Source organism: Polyodon spathula, chromosome 24 (assembly GCF_017654505.1).
Source record: "Polyodon spathula isolate WHYD16114869_AA chromosome 24, ASM1765450v1, whole genome shotgun sequence".
Taxonomy (NCBI): Eukaryota; Metazoa; Chordata; class Actinopteri; order Acipenseriformes; family Polyodontidae; genus Polyodon; species Polyodon spathula.
In genome coordinates this window covers 18,294,684-18,313,574 of record NC_054557.1, presented here as the reverse complement: position 1 = coordinate 18,313,574, position 18,891 = coordinate 18,294,684, and the positions used below count along the sequence as shown (strand labels likewise).

Genomic DNA, 18,891 nt, shown 5'->3' with positions numbered 1-18,891 from the left:
AATAATAATCTTTATATAGCGCCTTTCATAGTAGAGCACCATCACAAAGCGCTTTACATGATACAAGACTAGGGTGTGTGAGCTATGCATCAGCTGCAGAGTCAATCACAACAACGTCTCACCCCAAAGACGCAGCACAAGGAGGTGAAGTGACTTGCTCAGGGTCCCACACAGGGAGTCTTGCTCAGGGTCCCACACAGGGAGTCTTGCTCAGGGTCCCACCCAGGGAGTCTTGCTCAGGGTCCCTCACAGGGAGTCTTGCTCAGGGTCCCACACAGGGAGTCTTGCTCAGGGTCCCGCCCAGCGAGTCTTGCTCAGGGTCCCGCCCAGCGAGTCTTGCTCAGGGTCCCGCCACAGGGAGTCTTGCTCAGGGTCCCGCCCAGCGAGTCTTGCTCAGGGTCCCAGCGAGTCTTGCTCAGGGTCCCGGAGTCTTGCTCAGGGTCCCACACAGGGAGTCTTGCTCAGGGTCCCGCCCAGCGAGTCTTGCTCAGGGTCCCACCCAGGGAGTCTTGCTCAGGGTCCTGCCCAGGGAGTCTTGCTCAGAGTCCCACACAGGGAGTCTTGCTCAGGGTCCCACACAGTGAGTTGATGGCTGAGCTGGGATTTGAACCAGGGACCTCCTGGTTACAAGCCTGTTTCTTTAACCACTGGGTTTCAGGTCACTGCATGGCACACTAGCCTGGCAAACAGACTAGGTGGCTTCCTGTCCTCTCAGCTTTAAAAACAAACAATACATGGTGACAAACTCTGCTAGCAACCTATGTTATATATATATGAAAAACAGTAGCTGTGTCTTGCCACTACACACAGCAACAACACAAACTCCAGCCGCTAGGTGGCGCCACTGAATGAAACGCCACCCCCCCCAAAAAAAAACAAAAAAGTAGCGTGCTGCCACTGGAATCACTTCCGGCTGAGCCTGCATGGTGGCGGATGCGGGTTGCTGCTGTAATGCATATCCGAGCTGCGGGCTTTGCAAAGGGACCGCTGGTGGATGCAATCCACAGACCGCAGCATGGTGCAGGCAACCCGGCCACTGCGTAGCGCGCAGTCCGAGGAGCCCGGCGCTGCACGGTGAAGCCGGTGCGCTCAGAGCAGACTGTGGGGGAGAGGCGTGCTCAAGTTTAGCGCCATTCCGCCCGGGACAAAACAATAGGGAATATTGAGTGGAGGAAGAGGCATCTGGTCGGGGCTCAGCTGCGGGAACCCCGCGCAAGCTGGGGAGATAGGCTGCTGGTCTTTGTTATTTAGCATCGCCAGCTGGAAGTAAGCATTGCGTTTTGTAAAGATTGCATGCTGTGTTGTGATTGCTAGACGGTGCGGGCAGAGGCGTTACACTGCTGGCCACGGTTCTGCCAAAAACAAAAAATAATAATTAATCCTAAAACTTCAGTAAAGCGCGGAGCGAGAAGGTAGCGAAAATATACATCTGGCAACGAGACCCGTGTGCGAGTAAGCGGCGTACGCAGGCAATTAAAAAACAAAACAAACGAGATTAGGTTATTGCAATTAAAGAGCCAGTGTTTTATTTATTTACCCAAGTGGACACAGCTAGAATGTTCGTGGCAATCACAAAACTGTGTGAGAGAGAGGGTGAGGGTGTTCATTTTAATATTGTTGTAGTTAAAATTGATGGTTTGTCCATTTTAAAGAAGCGTGGATGTCTGTGTGTGTGGGAGAGTATTGAGTCAGGGCGTGGGGGTGCGCTGCAGTGTAAGTGTACGTTTGGAAGGTAAACGGTGTGTTTGAGTGAATGGATAAAGCGACTGATCGCTTCTAATAGGAACCCTAACGGCTTCTGTGGTCATGCAGTACCTTACAGATGCACAGCCTGGCTTTATTAATCAAAACATACATACATCGCTCTGCAGAGAGGAGACCGATTATTTCCCTCGCTGCCCTCCACATCGGTGTGAGGCAATGCACTGCTTACAGACTGGCAGTGCATGGAGCAGGAAGGCATTCTCTTTCACACCCAGTGCAGGAACGCATTCTCTTCCACACGCAGTGCAGTGCGCTGTGATTGAAGTGGAGGGGATGTGTGCCCCGCGGTGGTCTGTGCCCGCGTCCCTAACGCTGTGCCAGGCTGCGAACCTTCCAATGTCAGGCTTCCGTTTCCCCAAGGCGATATTAACCCTTTAGTGCATGGCGACCGCCTGTGAGGACAGATGCAAACTGTTGTCTAGTTTATAGGGGATGTGCGGAAGACTAGCCAGCCAGTGTGTGATGGTGTGTGAGCCCGATGCTGTTTTTTCTTTCCCCATATAAATGGGATATGGAAAAAAAAATTTAATATAAAAATATATTCATTATGTGGCCAAAATGACTTCAGGTTTTTTTCCCTCCAGATATTTTCAATATTTCATTTCGTGCCTCGTAAGGGTTAAGTGTATGTGGCTGTATAGTGATCCATGCTTACCTCTTCTCTTTCTCAGAGCCCGGAGTGAATAGATGCGGGCCCCAGGGGTCCCTCCTGATCACTGTCTGGTGTCGCTTCTGACACGTCGTCTTTGTCCTGGGGGGGGCGGGGGGCTCGTCGAGGAAGTAGGTATTAGTAGCAGTGTTGCGAACGTCTTAAGGTTGCAGAGAGGAGAGGCAAGCGGGGGGCGGGGGGAGGGCAAAATGTAGCAGATGTCAGTTTTAAACCAACCACAAGAACCGCAGCAGCCCCCCCCAGCAGCGCCCCCGTCGCGATGCCGCCGCCGCCCCCCCTCATCAAAGTGTACCGCTGCCACATGTGCGAGGAGAGCTTCAGCGCCATGGGGCTGCTCATCGAGCACCAGTCCGCGCACGCCGGCCAGGGGCTGCTGTTCTGCGGGAAGTGCGAGGGTCTGTTCTCCTGCCGAGACCAGCTGGAGCAGCACCAGTGCACCTCCTGCACCTACATCTGCACCTGCGGCAACGGCTTCCCCCAGTACCCTGCCCTGCTGGAGCACATGCGCTCCCACGACGAGGGGCTGCCCCCGGGGTACCCCGACCCCGCCGACCAGGCCCGCCGCGCAGACACCACCAGCTCGCACACACTGGTGGCTGACTTGGTGAAGCAGAGGCAGCAGGAGAAGGGAGGAGGAGGAGCTAGGACCGGGGCCCCTGCGGGCTTCGGAGAGATGGTCGACCTGAAGCTGCGGTTTCTCCCCGTGGTCAGCATCAGGCGCCAGGAGGAGGAGGAGAGCGTGAGGGGCCACAAGTGCGGCATCTGCGGCTGGACCTTTGTCATCCTGGACCTGCTGATCGAGCACCACACCAGCCACAGCGCGGACGCCGTGTACGGCTGCAGGAGGTGCCGGAGAGCCGTGAGCAGCAGCGTGCTGCTGGAGAGACATGCCTGCGCCCCACGGGACCTGCTCGGGAACGGAGGCTCCTTCCGCTTCGACGGCGTGGCGGTCATGCAGGGGCAGGGGCAGGGACAGGTGCCGCTGGGCTACGTGGGGGACGTTTGGCACCGCTGCTCCATGTGCCCCATGGTGTACCGTCGCCGGGCAGATCTGGAGAAGCACCAGGTCTCCCATTTGGACAGCAAGCCCTTCCGCTGCCACAGGTGCCACAGGTTCTACCTGCGGGAGTACAGCCTGCGGAAACACAGGTGCCCCGTGAGCGACAGCGATGCCAGACAGGGTCCGGGGAAGAGGCAGGGGACCGGCAGCCTGCCTGTCGGCTTCAATCACCGGGTGGAGCAGACCGTGTTCATCTACAAACGCAGCGAGTGCGCGGGGCCCGGCGGGCTGGGCCACGGCGTCAAGAAAGTCAGAAATCAGGTGGAAGTGACATTCCGGGAAACGCAGAACCTGACCCAGCCACAGCCCCTCTCCCTGACCCAGTTTCAACCACAGCCCTTACCTCCGCTCCAGCCACAGCCTGAACCTCGACCGCTGCTTCTGATCCAGTCTCCGCTCCAGTCTCGGCTCCTGCCTCAGACTCTACCTCATTTGCAGCCTCAGCTCTGGTCTCAGCCCCTTTCTCATTTCCAGACTCAGGCTCAACTCCAATACCAGCGCCAGTCTCCGCTGCTGCACCCGAGCCAGACCAGCAAGGCTCTGCCTGCTGACCGGCCGAGTCAGAGCGCGGACTGGCACAAGGACCGGGGGCCGGGCTGCGTCCAAGCGAAGGGGCCCAGCTGGTTGGACTCCAAGGCCCAGCTGCTGACCCATCTCAGTCCTGAGCCCGAGCCGTCACTTCCCCTGGAGGACGAGTTTGTGTTCCGCTCGGCGCGTGGGACGAGGACTTACCAGCGCAGAGACTGCAGTGCTGGTGTCGCCCGGCCCTTCGTGATGCCAGAGTCGGAGCAGAGCAGCAGCGAGGTGGGGGCCGGGGGGAGACTGGCAGAGGAAGAGGAAGAGAGAACGGAGCCCCCTCCCCCCCTGGCCAAGAGGAAACTGGAGCTGCAGTTTTCAGATGAGGAGGACGATGACTGCGTGATCATCGAGCCCAACCAGCAGAACAACAAAGAGGAGGAGGGGAGGAGGAGGAGGAGGAGGAGAGTGGAGGAAGAACACGAACCTCAAAACCCCCCAGCTCTCCCAGCCTCCCGGGACTGCAACGGCACGGACTCCAGGGAAACGAATCCGCCCGCGGGGTCCCGCGACCAGGAGGTCCTGCCCCGGAGGAGGAGCTGAGTCCCGGGCAGGAGCAGCGAAGCGAGACCCCCGGCTCCCAGATGCTGGAGGCGGAGAGTGGCAAGACGCTGAACCAGAAGAGGTGCTTCCTCAACGTGGCCAGGATCCGGGAGGAAGAGGAGGGTGAGGAGGCGTGGCACGAGCCCAACCACAAGAAAATAAAGAGCCAGGCGGAGCCCTCAGCCCGTTGAAACCCTCCCGGCCACTCGGGGCAGCACCGGCACAGACTCCCGGAAGGCTGTTTACCATCGTCATCGGCACCGACGCTGCAGGACGGGCGCATGCTGGGCTGGCGGACGCCGCGCTGAGACAGGAGGAGTGGAGGTACGGAACGGGCTTCTGTACCGTGCTGTACTTCCCAGGGGTGAGAGAGGAGGACGGACGGACAGACAGGCGGACGCACTCCTGGTTTAGAAGTGAGGCGCGCTCACGGTTCTGTTTTTTTTTTTTTTTTTTTTTTAATTGTTTAATTATTTGAGGCCAGCCTGTCGGACTGAGAAGAAATAAATCTTTGACTTTTTGTTTTGGATGTGAAGGACTGGCTTTCAATGTTCGTATTATTTCTTCTTGTATGTGTGTTTGCCTGTACATACTACGAGCTGTTCTTTTTTGTTATTTGTGTTAGTTGACCACTTGCAAACCTCTGTGATTAAAGTGTGTGTGTGAGAGAGAGAGAGAGAGAGAGAGAGAGAGAGAGAGAGAGACTCTAACTGACAGTGTGGGAGATACTGACTCTGTGTGTGTGTCTAGTTGAACCTGCTCATACAATGCTGTTTACAGACTCTGAGATACCAGCAGGAGTTCTCTGTCAGCGCTGCAGTTCTTGCAGATGCTGCAGGACTCGGCAACACTTTACAATAGCCTCTGCAGACAGTGACTCACGACCCCTGGCCAGCTGAACTCGCGTCATGTGTGTGAGAGACAGTCTCGTGTCCTGTAATCATTTCACGACGGACCCTTCTGTCACGGGTGCGAGTCCAGCTCAGCGCCCAGGAGGGGGCGCTGGCACCCTGGCATCTGTTAAATACACAACGCTGCAGTTCACAGGCTGGCATTGTTACCACGTTGAAAACCATTTAAAAATGCTTTCAGTGTTCCATTAGGGTTGTTGTTATTTGTGTTTTATAAATGTGTGTAATCCAGTTTTTAACAGGTTATTAAAAGCAGAAAAATGAAGCACATGCTTATGGTTATTTTATAATCCAGAGAAAGGAAGGTCCAGCTGTTTTTTTTTCCTCTAAAGGACAGTTAGGTAATAACGCCAGCGTGATCCAGTCCGGATGGGTTCACATTGAAAGGGTCCTGCAGGAGCCCGGGGTCCAGTTCTGTTTTTTCTGTTCCGGTTCCTTCGAAGGCGTCGGGTCTGATCTTTCCAGAGACGCTCGCTCGTAATCGCTGCCCTCGCTCGACAGCTTTCGTCGGAAGTCCGTTCTAATCGACGGACAAACAGCGACTTCCATCCAAGTGGATTTGCTGCCCCTGAGAAGGAGGAGCTGCATTTCGACAGCACTCTGCTGCCGGTGTCGAGCGACTGTGTGGGAATGGATTCAAAGACCGAGTTTGACCCGTGTGAGAGAGTGTGTGTTAGTGAACATCTGTCCATCCGTCCATACTCTGGGCTCCCACACGTGAAGGGTGCTGATCATGGGGTTTATTAGAGCACTGTTTAAAACACTTTTCATAAGAGCAAACTTTATTTAGAATCTGGCTCGAGATACTACAAAAAAACTCAAGAAAGTCCGGGTCTGTGTCCAGCACGGCATGGAGCAGGACTGAAAGCACAGGAATGCACCCCAATCCTGCTGCTGGCTCTCCTGGGCCTGGCTGGTGGGCTGCCCAGCTGACTCACTCGCTGGCTGTCTGTCTCTCTGCCCGGCTGGCTCGCTCTCTGCCTGGCTGGCTGGCCGGCCGGTTGGTTGTTTTAAGGCACTCTGTGATGACCCGCTCGGTTGCACAGCGCCTTTTTGATGCCGTTCAGAGATGCATCAGTGTGCTGAGAGGAGTCTGTTCCTCTGCCTCTGCACTGCTAGTGTGACGTCTCCCTGGCAAAATAATACCAGCACTGTCTTATTAGGAGTCGCAGTCAGGGTATTTTTTAAACTTTAACTTTAAAAATGTGCATTTATTAAATGTTTAAAACACACACACACACGCACGTAACTGTAGAATTCAAAAGGCCCGTTTCACAGCCCCCTGACGAGCACTGATCCTGGACTGCCGTACCAGAGATCGCATCCCGAAGTCTGGGATCAATGTTGTGAAACCAGCCTGGAGGCTTGGTTCGGTGTAACTGTGTGTTGTGTGTTCACTAAAACGCACAAATATTTTCAGTAACTTTTTTTTTTTGTCTGTTTTGGGAAGAGAGATTTGTGCAAAACATTGAAAAAGGGGTTCTATATTCTGTGTGTGTGTGTCTCTCTCTCTCTCTCTCTCTCTCTCTCTCTCTCTCTCTCTCTCTATATATATATATATATAAGGGTTTGCAAACAAAAATAACGGATTTTGTTGCAGCACACGCGTGTCGCTTTACTTCTGAAGCTGGGGGGGGGGGGGGGGGGGGGGGGGGGGTTGAGGCCCCATCCAGTCACCCCCCCTCTTTGGCTGAAAGGGCGTCCTGTTCTGAGCTCATCGCAGTAGGAAGCGGTCAAGGCATTCTCCCCTAGAGGGGACGGGTATAGTCAGTTACGGGCAGTCTGCTCCTGGGCTGTGGTGTGCTTGATGATGGCGTCACATTTACCGGGGCACAGATCCACGCAGGTATCGCTTGACAGGTTCACTGTATTTAATGATAGCAAGTCCTAATTAAAGCACACAGTTGGCAGCTAATGTAATGCTCAAGTCGAATTGCGCTGTTGCTGTAGCATCGTCAGCCTCGGCATGTCGTGCCAGGGCGGGGAGAACGAGGGCTATACCGAGACCCGACCCCGCCGAACCAGACTCATCGAAACGGACCTGAAGCGAATCAAGCAGGAGGCGGGTTCCGAGTCCGGCTCGGATATCGAGAAAGTGGTTCTGGGACTCGATAGCGAAGGAGAGCCCGGCATACGAGCCCTGTGTGAAGAAGGGGATAGTGAACCTGTATGTGACTCCGCGCAGTCTGAATTTAAAACCTTCCAAAAGACCGGTTAGAAAAATTACATGATAGATAGATAGATAGATAGATAGATAGATAGATAGATAGATAGATAGATAGAGAAAGAGACAGATAGATAGATAGATAGATAGATAGATAGATAGATAGATAGATAGATAGATAGATAGATAGATAGATAGATAGAGAAATAGATAAATAGATAAATAGACAGATAGATAGATAGATAAATAGATAGATAGAAATAGATAAAGAAATAGATAGAGAAATAGATAGCTAGCTAGATAGATAGATAGAGATAAGTAAACACACGTGCGTGTGTTCCCCTTGTGTATAAATGTGTGTCGTTGTGTCGTGTTTATTACAGCTAGTGTTTTATAGTGAAAGCCACGGTTTGTTTGTTTGTTTGTTTGTTTGTTTTTCCTCTTGGCCGGAGTCCCCGCCCAGCTCCCCTCTTACTGGCTGCATATCTGCGTTCCATTCGGACGTCACAACTGCGCGCTGCAAAGCTTCCTCGGCGGTGCTGGTACTAAAAAAAAATAAACTACAAAACATTTTGAGAAATAATCTTTCAAACGCCGCTCATCGAGAAGCAGACGCGGGCGGCGTCGCCTCCCTGCGGCGCACCGTGCGGGTGAGAGGTGCCCGTTGTAAATGCAGGCTGCGTTTTGCAAAGCATTTTTTTGCAAGCCTTGAGACGCTTTAAAAAAAAAACCAAACCGGGGGTGAGGATCTTGTGCATTGCACGCCGCTGCAGTGTTAACATGCGCCGCACCGGCACCTCCTATACTACTAATAATAATAATAATAAGAAGAAGAATCATACTCCCGCCAGCAGAGGCACGCTGCACATGGAATGCACGACAATCAAACAGGAGAATTTAGAACCAGAACGCGATGACTTCCATAAAGGGGAGGTCTGCCGCGATTTCGATGAGCCGATAGAAAAACGGATTAAGCAGGAGGAGGAGGAGGAGGAGGAGGAGGAGGGGGGGGGGTTCGGACCCGGGTGACGTGTACGAGGATGACGTCACCGCCGGGCTGAACATCGTTTCTGTGAAGCAAGAAGACCCGGTACCGGTGGATTCGGTCCAGATCGTATCGGATTTGAACGGGCCCGTGCCCGGCACTGCTGTTAATAGCAAACACAACACGCCGACAGCCTGGGCCGTTTCCACGGCAACGGCTAGCGCTGACGGGACGCTTGGAAACGCGGCGTGCCTCCGCAGAGGTGGAGCTGCTGCGCGGGGTAAGTGTGCAGAATATATCAATACACGCCATTCAGAACAGGGCAAAGGGGGGACCTCTTAAACACACGCACACACACGATTATAGAACGAACTTTGCTTTTCAAAAGTGGTTGGGGGGGAAAATAGAATAATTAATAATTGAGTGACAGGTAAACGCATTATAATTACAAGTGCAATTCATTCCGTGGCCCTGGGTCCGGCTGGCTGGCCTCTCCCTCTCCCTGTGTGCTGGGTGGTCCTGGGTCCGGCTGGCTGGCCTCTCCCTGTCCCGGTGTGCTTGGTGGCCCCCTCTCCCTCTCCCTGTGTGCTGGGTGGTCCTGGGTTCGGCTGGCTGGCGTTGTTGATTTCTCTCTTCTGTTTCTTCAGCTGCGGCCCCCCTGCTCTCCGACGGCCCTGGGTTCGGACCAGCGGGCCACGCGCCCCCCCGTAAGTAGCTTTGTGAGGTCCCGCTGTGAGCAAGCAGCTGCAGGCAGAGCCACGGTTCTTTCATAGCTGACCTGTCCGTGGCTCTGATGCTGTGTTCACAAGCCGTGGCAGAGAATGTGTCGCCAGTGACCTTTCTGAGCTGCCCAGGAGTTTGAGTTCCAGGTGGAATTGGTAGCCTCAGGAGTCCTTATTCAGCTCATCCTGCCTCCCATTCTCCCCACCCTGCTCTGCTGCCTCCTTCTCTGTCCTCCCTTTCCACCTATCTTCTCCTGTCTCTCTCCCTCTCCTCCCTCTTCCCCTATCTTCTCTCCTCTTCCGTATCTTCTCCGCTCTCCCCTGTCTCCCTCTCTCCTCTCCCCAGGTAAGATCGCTGCTCCCTGGGATCACGATGACATCACGGCCCTGATCTCGGTGTGGGGTCAGGATCGGTTCCAGGCGGAGCTGAGCGAGACATTCCGGAACATCCAGGTGTTCGAGCGCATCGCTGCGGCCCTGCGGCGCATGGGGGTCCAGCGCAGCGCCGTGCAGTGCCGGGGCAAGATCAAGAAACTGAAGCAGGAGCACAAGCGCTGCAGAGAGAGCCTGGCCAGGGGGGGCTGCGAGCACAGAGCCTTCCGATACTACCAGCAGCTGGAGCGCGTCCTGAGCCGCAGGAGAGCCCCTCGGGAGCCAGCCGGAGCGCAGGGGGGGGGCCCCGGGGGGGAGGAGGAGGAGGAGGAGACGACGCGGGACAGCTATTTCATGAGTGGTGTGTGGAACGGAGTGTGTATGTGTGTTTTGCTCCTCACTCGGAGCCCTTCCTCTCTGAACACCCTGCTCTGCACACATGTGCACTTTTCAATGCAAAACAACTAGGAGTGATAGATACCCTTCAAAACAACACTCCTGCACAGCAGTGTGATCCAGTCCAGGTTTCACTAGCAGCTTGATCAGCCCCCAGTGTGTCCAGGTAACAAGCTGAGGTGTGTCTTCTTATTAAACCAGGGCTGGATCACACCGCTGTGCAGCGGGAGTCGTATTCCCTGCCCTGTGTCACACGCTCAGTGATACTTCCTGTTACAGTGGGGGCGTTGTTTTCACCCCTGTATATTTTTTTGTTATTTTCTTTCCCCAGACCCCACTGGCTGCCCCCCCCTGGAGCCCCTGGCCCCTCCACTCTGCATCCCGGGACCCCCCCTGGAACCGGGGACCCCCACAGCCCTGGAGGAGGCGCCCAGCTCCAGCAAGGCAGAGGCACCGGCTCCCACGCCCACAGCGCCCCCAAGTGAGTGGAGGTTCACATGAGGTTCATAGTGAATTCTTAGAAAGCCAGTTATTATTATTATTATTATTATTATTATTATTAGGCTCCAGTGCTGATGATTATTATTATTGTAGTTATGAGTATTAGTGTTAGTGTTATCATTATGATTCATGTCGTTATCGGCGGTGTCAGTGTCTTCGCTGTGGTTCGTGTCGTTATCGGCGGTGTCAGTGTCTTCGCTGCGGTTCGTGTCGTTATCGGCGGTGTCAGTGTCTTCGCTGTGGCGCGTGTCGTTATCGGCGGTGTCAGTGTCTTCGCTGTGGCGCGTGTCGTTATCGGCGGTGTCAGTGTCTTCGCTGTGGCGCGTGTCGTTATCGGCGGTGTCAGTGTCTTCGCTGTGGCGCGTGTCGTTATCGGCGGTGTCAGTGTCTTCGCTGCGGCGCGTGTCGTTATCGGCGGTGTCGTTATCGCCGGTGTCTCTTCGCTGCGGCGCGTGTCGTTATCGGCGGTGTCAGTGTCTTCGCTGTGGCGCGTGTCGTTATCGGCGGTGTCAGTGTCTTCGCTGTGGTTCGTGTCGTTATCGGCGGTGTCAGTGTCTTCGCTGTGGCTGTGGCGTGTCGTTATCGGCGGTGTCAGTGTCTTCGCTGTGGTTCGTGTCGTTATCGGCGGTGTCAGTGTCTTCGCTGTGGCGCGTGTCGTTATCGGCGGTGTCAGTGTCTTCGCTGTGGCGCGTGTCGTTATCGGCGGTGTCAGTGTCTTCGCTGTGGCGCGTGTCGTTATCGGCGGTGTCAGTGTCTTCTGGCGTGTCGTTATCGGCGGTGTCAGTGTCTTCGCTGTGGCGCGTGTCGTTATCGGCGGTGTCAGTGTCTTCGCTGTGGTTCGTGTCGTTATCGGCGGTGTCAGTGTCTTCGCTGTGGCGCGTGTCGTTATCGGCGGTGTCAGTGTCTTCGCTGTGGTTCGTGTCGTTATCGGCGGTGTCAGTGTCTTCGCTGTGGCGCGTGTCGTTAGTGTCTCCGCTGTGGCGCGTGTCGTTATCGGCGGTGTCAGTGTCTTCGCTGTGGCGCGTGTCGGCGGTGTCAGTGTCTTCGCTGTGGCGCGTGTCGTTATCGGCGGTGTCAGTGTCTTCGCTGTGGCGCGTGTCGTTATCGGCGGTGTCAGTGTCTTCGCTGTGGCGCGTGTCGTTATCGGCGGTGTCAGTGTCTTCGCTGTGGCGCGTGTCGTTATCGGCGGTGTCAGTGTCTTCGCTGTGGCGCGTGTCGTTATCGGCGGTGTCAGTGTCTTCGCTGTGGCGCGTGTCGTTATCGGCGGTGTCAGTGTCTTCGCTGTGGTTCGTGTCGTTATCGGCGGTGTCAGTGTCTTCGCTGTGGCGCGTGTCGTTATCGGCGGTGTCAGTGTCTTCGCTGTGGCGCGTGTCGTTATCGGCGGTGTCAGTGTCTTCGCTGTGGCGCGTGTCGTTATCGGCGGTGTCAGTGTCTTCGCTGTGGTTCGTGTCGTTATCGGCGGTGTCAGTGTCTTCGCTGTGGCGCGTGTCGTTATCGGCGGTGTCAGTGTCTTCGCTGTGGCGCGTGTCGTTATCGGCGGTGTCAGTGTCTTCGCTGTGGCGCGTGTCGTTATCGGCGGTGTCAGTGTCTTCGCTGTGGTTCGTGTCGTTATCGGCGGTGTCAGTGTCTTCGCTGTGGCGCGTGTCGTTATCGGCGGTGTCAGTGTCTTCGCTGTGGCGCGTGTCGTTATCGGCGGTGTCAGTGTCTTCGCTGTGGCGCGTGTCGTTATCGGCGGTGTCAGTGTCTTCGCTGTGGTTCGTGTCGTTATCGGCGGTGTCAGTGTCTTCGCTGTGGCGCGTGTCGTTATCGGCGGTGTCAGTGTCTTCGCTGTGGTTCGTGTCGTTATCGGCGGTGTCGGTGTCTTCGCTGTGGCGCGTGTCGTTATCGGCGGTGTCAGTGTCTTCGCTGTGGTTCGTGTCGTTATCGGCGGTGTCAGTGTCTTCGCTGTGGTTCGTGTCGTTATCGGCGGTGTCAGTGTCTTCGCTGTGGCGCGTGTCGTTATCGGCGGTGTCAGTGTCTTCGCTGTGGCGCGTGTCGTTATCGGCGGTGTCAGTGTCTTCGCTGTGGCGCGTGTCGTTATCGGCGGTGTCAGTGTCTTCGCTGTGGCGCGTGTCGTTATCGGCGGTGTCAGTGTCTTCGCTGTGGTTCGTGTCGTTATCGGCGGTGTCAGTGTCTTCGCTGTGGCGCGTGTCGTTATCGGCGGTGTCAGTGTCTTCGCTGTGGCGCGTGTCGTTATCGGCGGTGTCAGTGTCTTCGCTGTGGTTCGTGTCGTTATCGGCGGTGTCAGTGTCTTCGCTGTGGCGCGTGTCGTTATCGGCGGTGTCAGTGTCTTCGCTGTGGCGCGTGTCGTTATCGGCGGTGTCAGTGTCTTCGCTGTGGCGCGTGTCGTTATCGGCGGTGTCAGTGTCTTCGCTGTGGCGCGTGTCGTTATCGGCGGTGTCAGTGTCTTCGCTGTGGCGCGTGTCGTTATCGGCGGTGTCAGTGTCTTCGCTGTGGCGCGTGTCGTTATCGGCGGTGTCAGTGTCTTCGTTGTGGTTCGTGTCGTTATCGGCGGTGTCAGTGTCTTCGCTGTGGCGCGTGTCGTTATCGGCGGTGTCAGTGTCTTCGCTGTGGCGCGTGTCGTTATCGGCGGTGTCAGTGTCTTCGCTGTGGTTCGTGTCGTTATCGGCGGTGTCAGTGTCTTCGCTGTGGCGCGTGTCGTTATCGCCGGTGTCAGTGTCTTCGCTGCGGTTCGTGTCGTTATCGGCGGTGTCAGTGTCTTCGCTGTGGTTCGTGTCGTTATCGGCGGTGTCAGTGTCTTCGCTGTGGTTCGTGTCGTTATCGGCGGTGTCAGTGTCTTCGCTGTGGCGCGTGTCGTTATCGGCGGTGTCAGTGTCTTCGCTGTGGCGCGTGTCGTTATCGGCGGTGTCAGTGTCTTCGCTGTGGCGCGTGTCGTTATCGGCGGTGTCAGTGTCTTCGCTGTGGTTCGTGTCGTTATCGGCGGTGTCAGTGTCTTCGCTGTGGCGCGTGTCGTTATCGGCGGTGTCAGTGTCTTCGCTGTGGTTCGTGTCGTTATCGGCGGTGTCAGTGTCTTCGCTGTGGCGCGTGTCGTTATCGGCGGTGTCAGTGTCTTCGCTGTGGCGCGTGTCGTTATCGGCGGTGTCAGTGTCTTCGCTGTGGCGCGTGTCGTTATCGGCGGTGTCAGTGTCTTCGCTGTGGCGCGTGTCGTTATCGGCGGTGTCAGTGTCTTCGCTGTGGTTCGTGTCGTTATCGGCGGTGTCAGTGTCTTCGCTGTGGCGCGTGTCGTTATCGGCGGTGTCAGTGTCTTCGCTGTGGTTCGTGTCGTTATCGCCGGTGTCAGTGTCTTCGCTGTGGCGCGTGTCGTTATCGGCGGTGTCAGTGTCTTCGCTGTGGCGCGTGTCGTTATCGGCGGTGTCAGTGTCTTCGCTGTGGTTCGTGTCGTTATCGGCGGTGTCAGTGTCTTCGCTGTGGTTCGTGTCGTTATCGCCGGTGTCAGTGTCTTCGCTGTGGCGCGTGTCGTTATCGCCGGTGTTAGCAGCCCTCCAGGCAGGGTTCCCAGGTCCTCTCTCTCCGTGTTGCAGAGTCCCAGCGCAGGAGAAGGCGGCGCGGTGCTCAGAAGACCACGCTGACGGAGCTGCTGGATTACCTGCGCGAGTCCGACGAGAAGCTCCTCGCCCTGCAGGCGGAGTTCATGGCGGCGGAGAGGGAGGAGCGGCAGAGAGACCGCGAGGCCGCCGCCCACGACCACGCCCTGATCTGCGGGGCGCTGCACAGGCTGGCGGAGGCGTTCAGCGGGTACCTGCCCTCGGACAAGGAGATAGAGCTGGACTGAGACACGGGCTCGCTTTCTTTTTTTTGTGTGATTATTATTATTATTATTTTTTAATGTATAGTGTAAAAAAATTAGAATCATAACTGAATCAACATTTATTGCAGTTTTTTGTGTATATTGTGTATGAAAATGTGTCTAATGCTCTGATATAATAAAACAAAAATTGGATGTGTGTGTGTGTATTATTATTATTATTAATTAATTAATTATTTTTTTTAATGTTTACTATGAGCTGGTCCAGCAGCAGGGACAGGCTGGGGTAATTGAACTGGACTGGGCAGGGACAGGCTGGGGTAATTGAACTGGACTGGGCAGGGAGAGGCTGGGGTAATTGAACTGGACTGGGCAGGGAGAGGCTGGGGTAATTGAAGTGGACTGGGCAGGGACAGGCTGGGGTAATTGAACTGGACTGGGCAGGGAGAGGCTGGGGTAATTGAAGTGGACTGGGCAGGGACAGGTTGGGATAATTGAACTGGTCAGGGAGAGGCTGGGGTAATTGAAGTGGACTGGGCAGGGACAGGCTGGGGTAATTGAGGCTGGACTTGGCAGGGACAGGTTGGGGTAATTGAACTGGGCAGGGAGAGGCTGGGGTAATTGAAATAGACTGGGTGCCCCACAGTGAAGCCAGTTACCCAAAACGTTCTTCAGAGCTGTTGCTGTCTTGACAATCTTGAATTAAACTGACTGCAGGAGTGTAGTCAGGGAGAGGCTGGGGTAATTGAATGTAGTTATGTAATAATAATAATAATAATAATAATAATAATAATAATAATAATAACGAAAAACACGCGATACATGTTTTTCGTGTTTTTGTTCTTTATAATATGTTCCCTAGACCTGCCATGCATAGAGCCGAGACGCCGGTATCGATCCCACAATGCTCCCAGCGCACCGAGCGGCCGCTCTATCCCGCCCCCCGCACTCTGTTGTCTTTGCAGCCCGCAGCCGGGGGGAAGGTGGGCGGTCGCGATCCCGGATCCGGGCTGCCTCTGACGGTGTGTCTGATAATAAAGATCCCCGAGTCCGGCTCGAAATCAAGCAGCTTACAATCACGCAGTGATCACGGAGCGTCTCACTGCGCGACACGCCAGCCCGGAGTGTGCGGGACGTGCTGAGAGCAGGACACGCAGGGATCGGGAGACTGCAGACAGGCGGACAGACAGACAGACAGACAGAGGTACAGTACAGTTATTGCAATGACAATAACAACGGGAAGAAGAATTGCATACCGTAATAACTAACGACTGCGCTGCGTTTTGAAAGCCCTTTTTTGAATCGGTTCTCAGACGACCAATGTGATGCTTAAATTGATTTATTTATTTTACAAAAAAAGGTGAATTAATAAACTGAAGAATCTAGAAAAGGGCTTATTATATTAGCTACCGCTAAGCAGGTGGTAAATTATGACGTTATTATTATTATTATTATTATTATTTGTACATTGCCCGTCCTGCACAGGACTCCCTCTACACGGGCGCAGCTCGGACTTTCCAACTCGCCCCGCCCTCCCCCGTGACGTGTGCAGGCACGTTTCACAGCAGGACTACACTTCCCAGCATGCATTGGGGCGGGGTGGGATACCCCGAGACCACAGTGATAGGTAAACTGCATTTATAATCGGTTTGAACGTCTCCCCTATTCAGGAGCAGGGCTGGGGACCCCCCGGCAGCGCCCCTCGGAGAGCATGGAGGAGGAGAGGGACCCCCTGAAAGGGGAGGAGCTGAGCACGCAACCCCACGCCCTTAAAGGGAAGGTCCCGGAGAAGAAGGGAGCGGGTGAGCGCCCACTGTGTGAGTGACATGTTCTTTTTGTGTTGTCTGTTAATTCATTATTTATCAGGTGTGCTTTATCCCAGGCTGCTCACACAGGTGTCACAGGGCAGCGAGGGTTACAGTGCGAGATTCAGATTGAAACACAGTGTCGTTTACAACCAGTGCAGTAATCATACTGCTGAAATACAATATGAACTAGGATGCAACTGGATAGGATTACAGCAAATTTTATCTGCAATGAGATTAGCAGTGCAGTCGTGCAAGGATAGTGCATTAGCTGAGGATCCAGTGGCGTGGTGCTGAGGGCAGGCCAGTCCAGTGCTTTGGCTAACAAGTTCAGGTGTGTCTTATTATTAAACTCATAGTGAAACCAGGAATGGATCAAACCGCTATGCAATGGGGCGACCCTGGTCCTGGGGAGCTGCAGTCCAGCAGGTTTTATCAGTGACCCTAAACTCGTCCGTTCTTGAAGAATGCAGGCTGTGATCGATTTAGCAAGTTCGTTTGTTCAGTGGAATCCAGTCCAGGGCATCTGCAAGCTGTTCAAGTTTTTGTTCCAGAATGATCTCTAAATCCCTTAATTGAGCAAAGTGCTGCTTCAAAGTGACCTGCGTAACTCAGAGTCTTTAGAAACGGCTGATTGAGGGTTACCTGGTAAAAAGCAGCTGGACTGTGGCTCTCCAGGACCTGGATCAGCTGGCAGTAATGGGCTGCTGTTTCCATCCCTGTTAGTGCCTGCGGCTGGCGCGCCTCCTCTCCCAGCGGCCGAGCCCTCCTCCCAGTGCCACCAGTGCATGGTGGTGTTCGGAGACGCCCGGTCGAAGGAGCGGCACATGCGCCGGCACCACCCCGAGGAGTACCTGGACTTCCTGCTGGCCGTGTCGCGGCTGAGCTGCCACGTGTGCGCCCTGCCCTTCGACTCCTCGCGGGAGCTCATCGACCACCAGCGCGCCCAGCACCCCCAGGGCCGGCCCTTCCTGTGCCCCGTGTGCGGAGACAGCTTCGTGCAGTCCCATGCCCTCATCAACCACAAGCGGCGCCACCTGGGCCAGTCCCACTACGTGTGCCGCGACTGCGCCAAGACCTGCCGGACTCTGAAGCAGCTGCTGAACCACCGGCGCAGCCACGGCAAGGGGCAGGGGCAGGGGCAGGGCAGGGAGACCTGGGGGAGAGGGAGGCAGGGACACCCTGTCAGCACCACCCCCGACCCCTCCTCCTCATCACCCTCATCATCCACAGCAGCAACAGCAACCAGCGAGGAGGACGGCAGGCAGAGTGAGTGTCAGTGTGTGTGTGATCTCTCCTCCCTCAGACCAGTCTCTCCAGTGATCTCTCCTCCCTCAGACCAGTCTCTCCAGTGATCTCTCCTCCCTCAGACCAGTCTCTCCAGTGATCTCTCCTCCCTCAGACCAGTCTCTCCAGTGATCTCTCCTCCCTCAGACCAGTCTCTCCAGTGATCTCTCCTCCCTCAGACCAGTCTCTCCAGTGATCTCTCCTCCCTCAGACCTGTCTCTCCAGTGATCTCTCTTCCCTCAGACCAGTCTCTCCAGTGATCTCTCCTCCCTCAGACCAGTCTCTCCAGTGATCTCTCCTCCCTCAGACCAGTCTCTCCAGTGATCTCTCCTCCCTCAGACCAGTCTCTCCAGTGATCTCTCCTCCCTCAGACCAGTCTCTCCAGTGATCTCTCCTCCCTCAGACCAGTCTCTCCAGTGATCTCTCCTCCCTCAGACCAGTCTCTCCAGTGATCTCTCCTCCCTCAGACCAGTCTCTCCAGTGATCTCTCCTCCCTCAGACCAGTCTCTCCAGTGATCTCTCCTCCCTCAGACCAGTCTCTCCAGTGATCTCTCCTCCCTCAGACCAGTCTCTCCAGTGATCTCTCCTCCCTCAGACCAGTCTCTCCAGTGATCTCTCCTCCCTCAGACCAGTCTCTCCAGTGATCTCTCCTCCCTCAGACCAGTCTCTCCAGTGATCTCTCCTCCCTCAGACCAGTCTCTCCAGTGATCTCTCCTCCCTCAGACCAGTCTCTCCAGTGATCTCTCCTCCCTCAGACCAGTCTCTCCAGTGATCTCTCCTCTCTCTCCTCCCTTAGACCAGTCTCTCCAGTGATCTCTCCTCCCTCAGACCAGTCTCTCCAGTGATCTCTCCTCCCTCAGACCAGTCTCTCCAGTGATCTCTCTCTCCCTCAGACCAGTCTCTCCAGTGATCTCTCCTCCCTCAGACCAGTCTCTCCAGTGATCTCTCCTCCCTCAGACCAGTCTCTCCAGTGATCTCTCCTCCCTCAGACCAGTCTCTCCAGTGATCTCTCCTCCCTCAGACCAGTCTCTCCAGTGATCTCTCCTCCCTCAGACCAGTCTCTCAGTGATCTCTCCTCTCTCTCCTCCCTTAGACCAGTCTCTCCAGTGATCTCTCCTCCCTCAGACCAGTCTCTCCAGTGATCTCTCCTCCCTCAGACCAGTCTCTCCAGTGATCTCTCCTCCCTCAGACCAGTCTCTCCAGTGATCTCTCCTCCCTCAGACCAGTCTCTCCAGTGATCTCTCCTCCCTCAGACCAGTCTCTCCAGTGATCTCTCCTCCCTCAGACCAGTCTCTCCAGTGATCTCCTCCTCTCCTCCCAGACCAGTCTC

The 18,891-nt window shown here is 55.3% G+C and overlaps 1 protein-coding gene across 1 annotated transcript; it reads left to right on the top strand.

The window, feature by feature from the left end:
* Positions 1 to 4,654: 4,654 nt before the first annotated feature.
* On the top strand, positions 4,655 to 14,643 carry LOC121298563. Its single transcript, XM_041225688.1, has 9 exons — positions 4,655 to 4,736; positions 4,829 to 4,977; positions 6,026 to 6,180; positions 7,475 to 7,691; positions 8,650 to 8,953; positions 9,321 to 9,380; positions 9,742 to 10,128; positions 10,495 to 10,644; positions 14,246 to 14,643. Exons 1-9 carry the CDS (start codon positions 4,655 to 4,657, stop codon positions 14,494 to 14,496), a joined length of 1,755 nt encoding a protein of 584 aa, XP_041081622.1. The 3' UTR covers positions 14,497 to 14,643.
* The last annotated feature ends 4,248 nt before the right edge of the window (positions 14,644 to 18,891 follow it).

Excerpts from the sequence above, each read along its gene's own strand:
- LOC121298563 (XM_041225688.1), top strand. The coding sequence starts at position 4,655 with ATGCTGGAGGCGGAGAGTGGCAAGACGCTGAACCAGAAGAGGTGCTTC. Across the intron at positions 4,737-4,828 it reads GATCCGGGAGGAAGAGGAGG|CACCGGCACAGACTCCCGGA; the intron begins GTGAGGAGGCGT and ends CACTCGGGGCAG. Across the intron at positions 7,692-8,649 it reads AAGAAGGGGATAGTGAACCT|AAAAACGGATTAAGCAGGAG; the intron begins GTATGTGACTCC and ends ATGAGCCGATAG.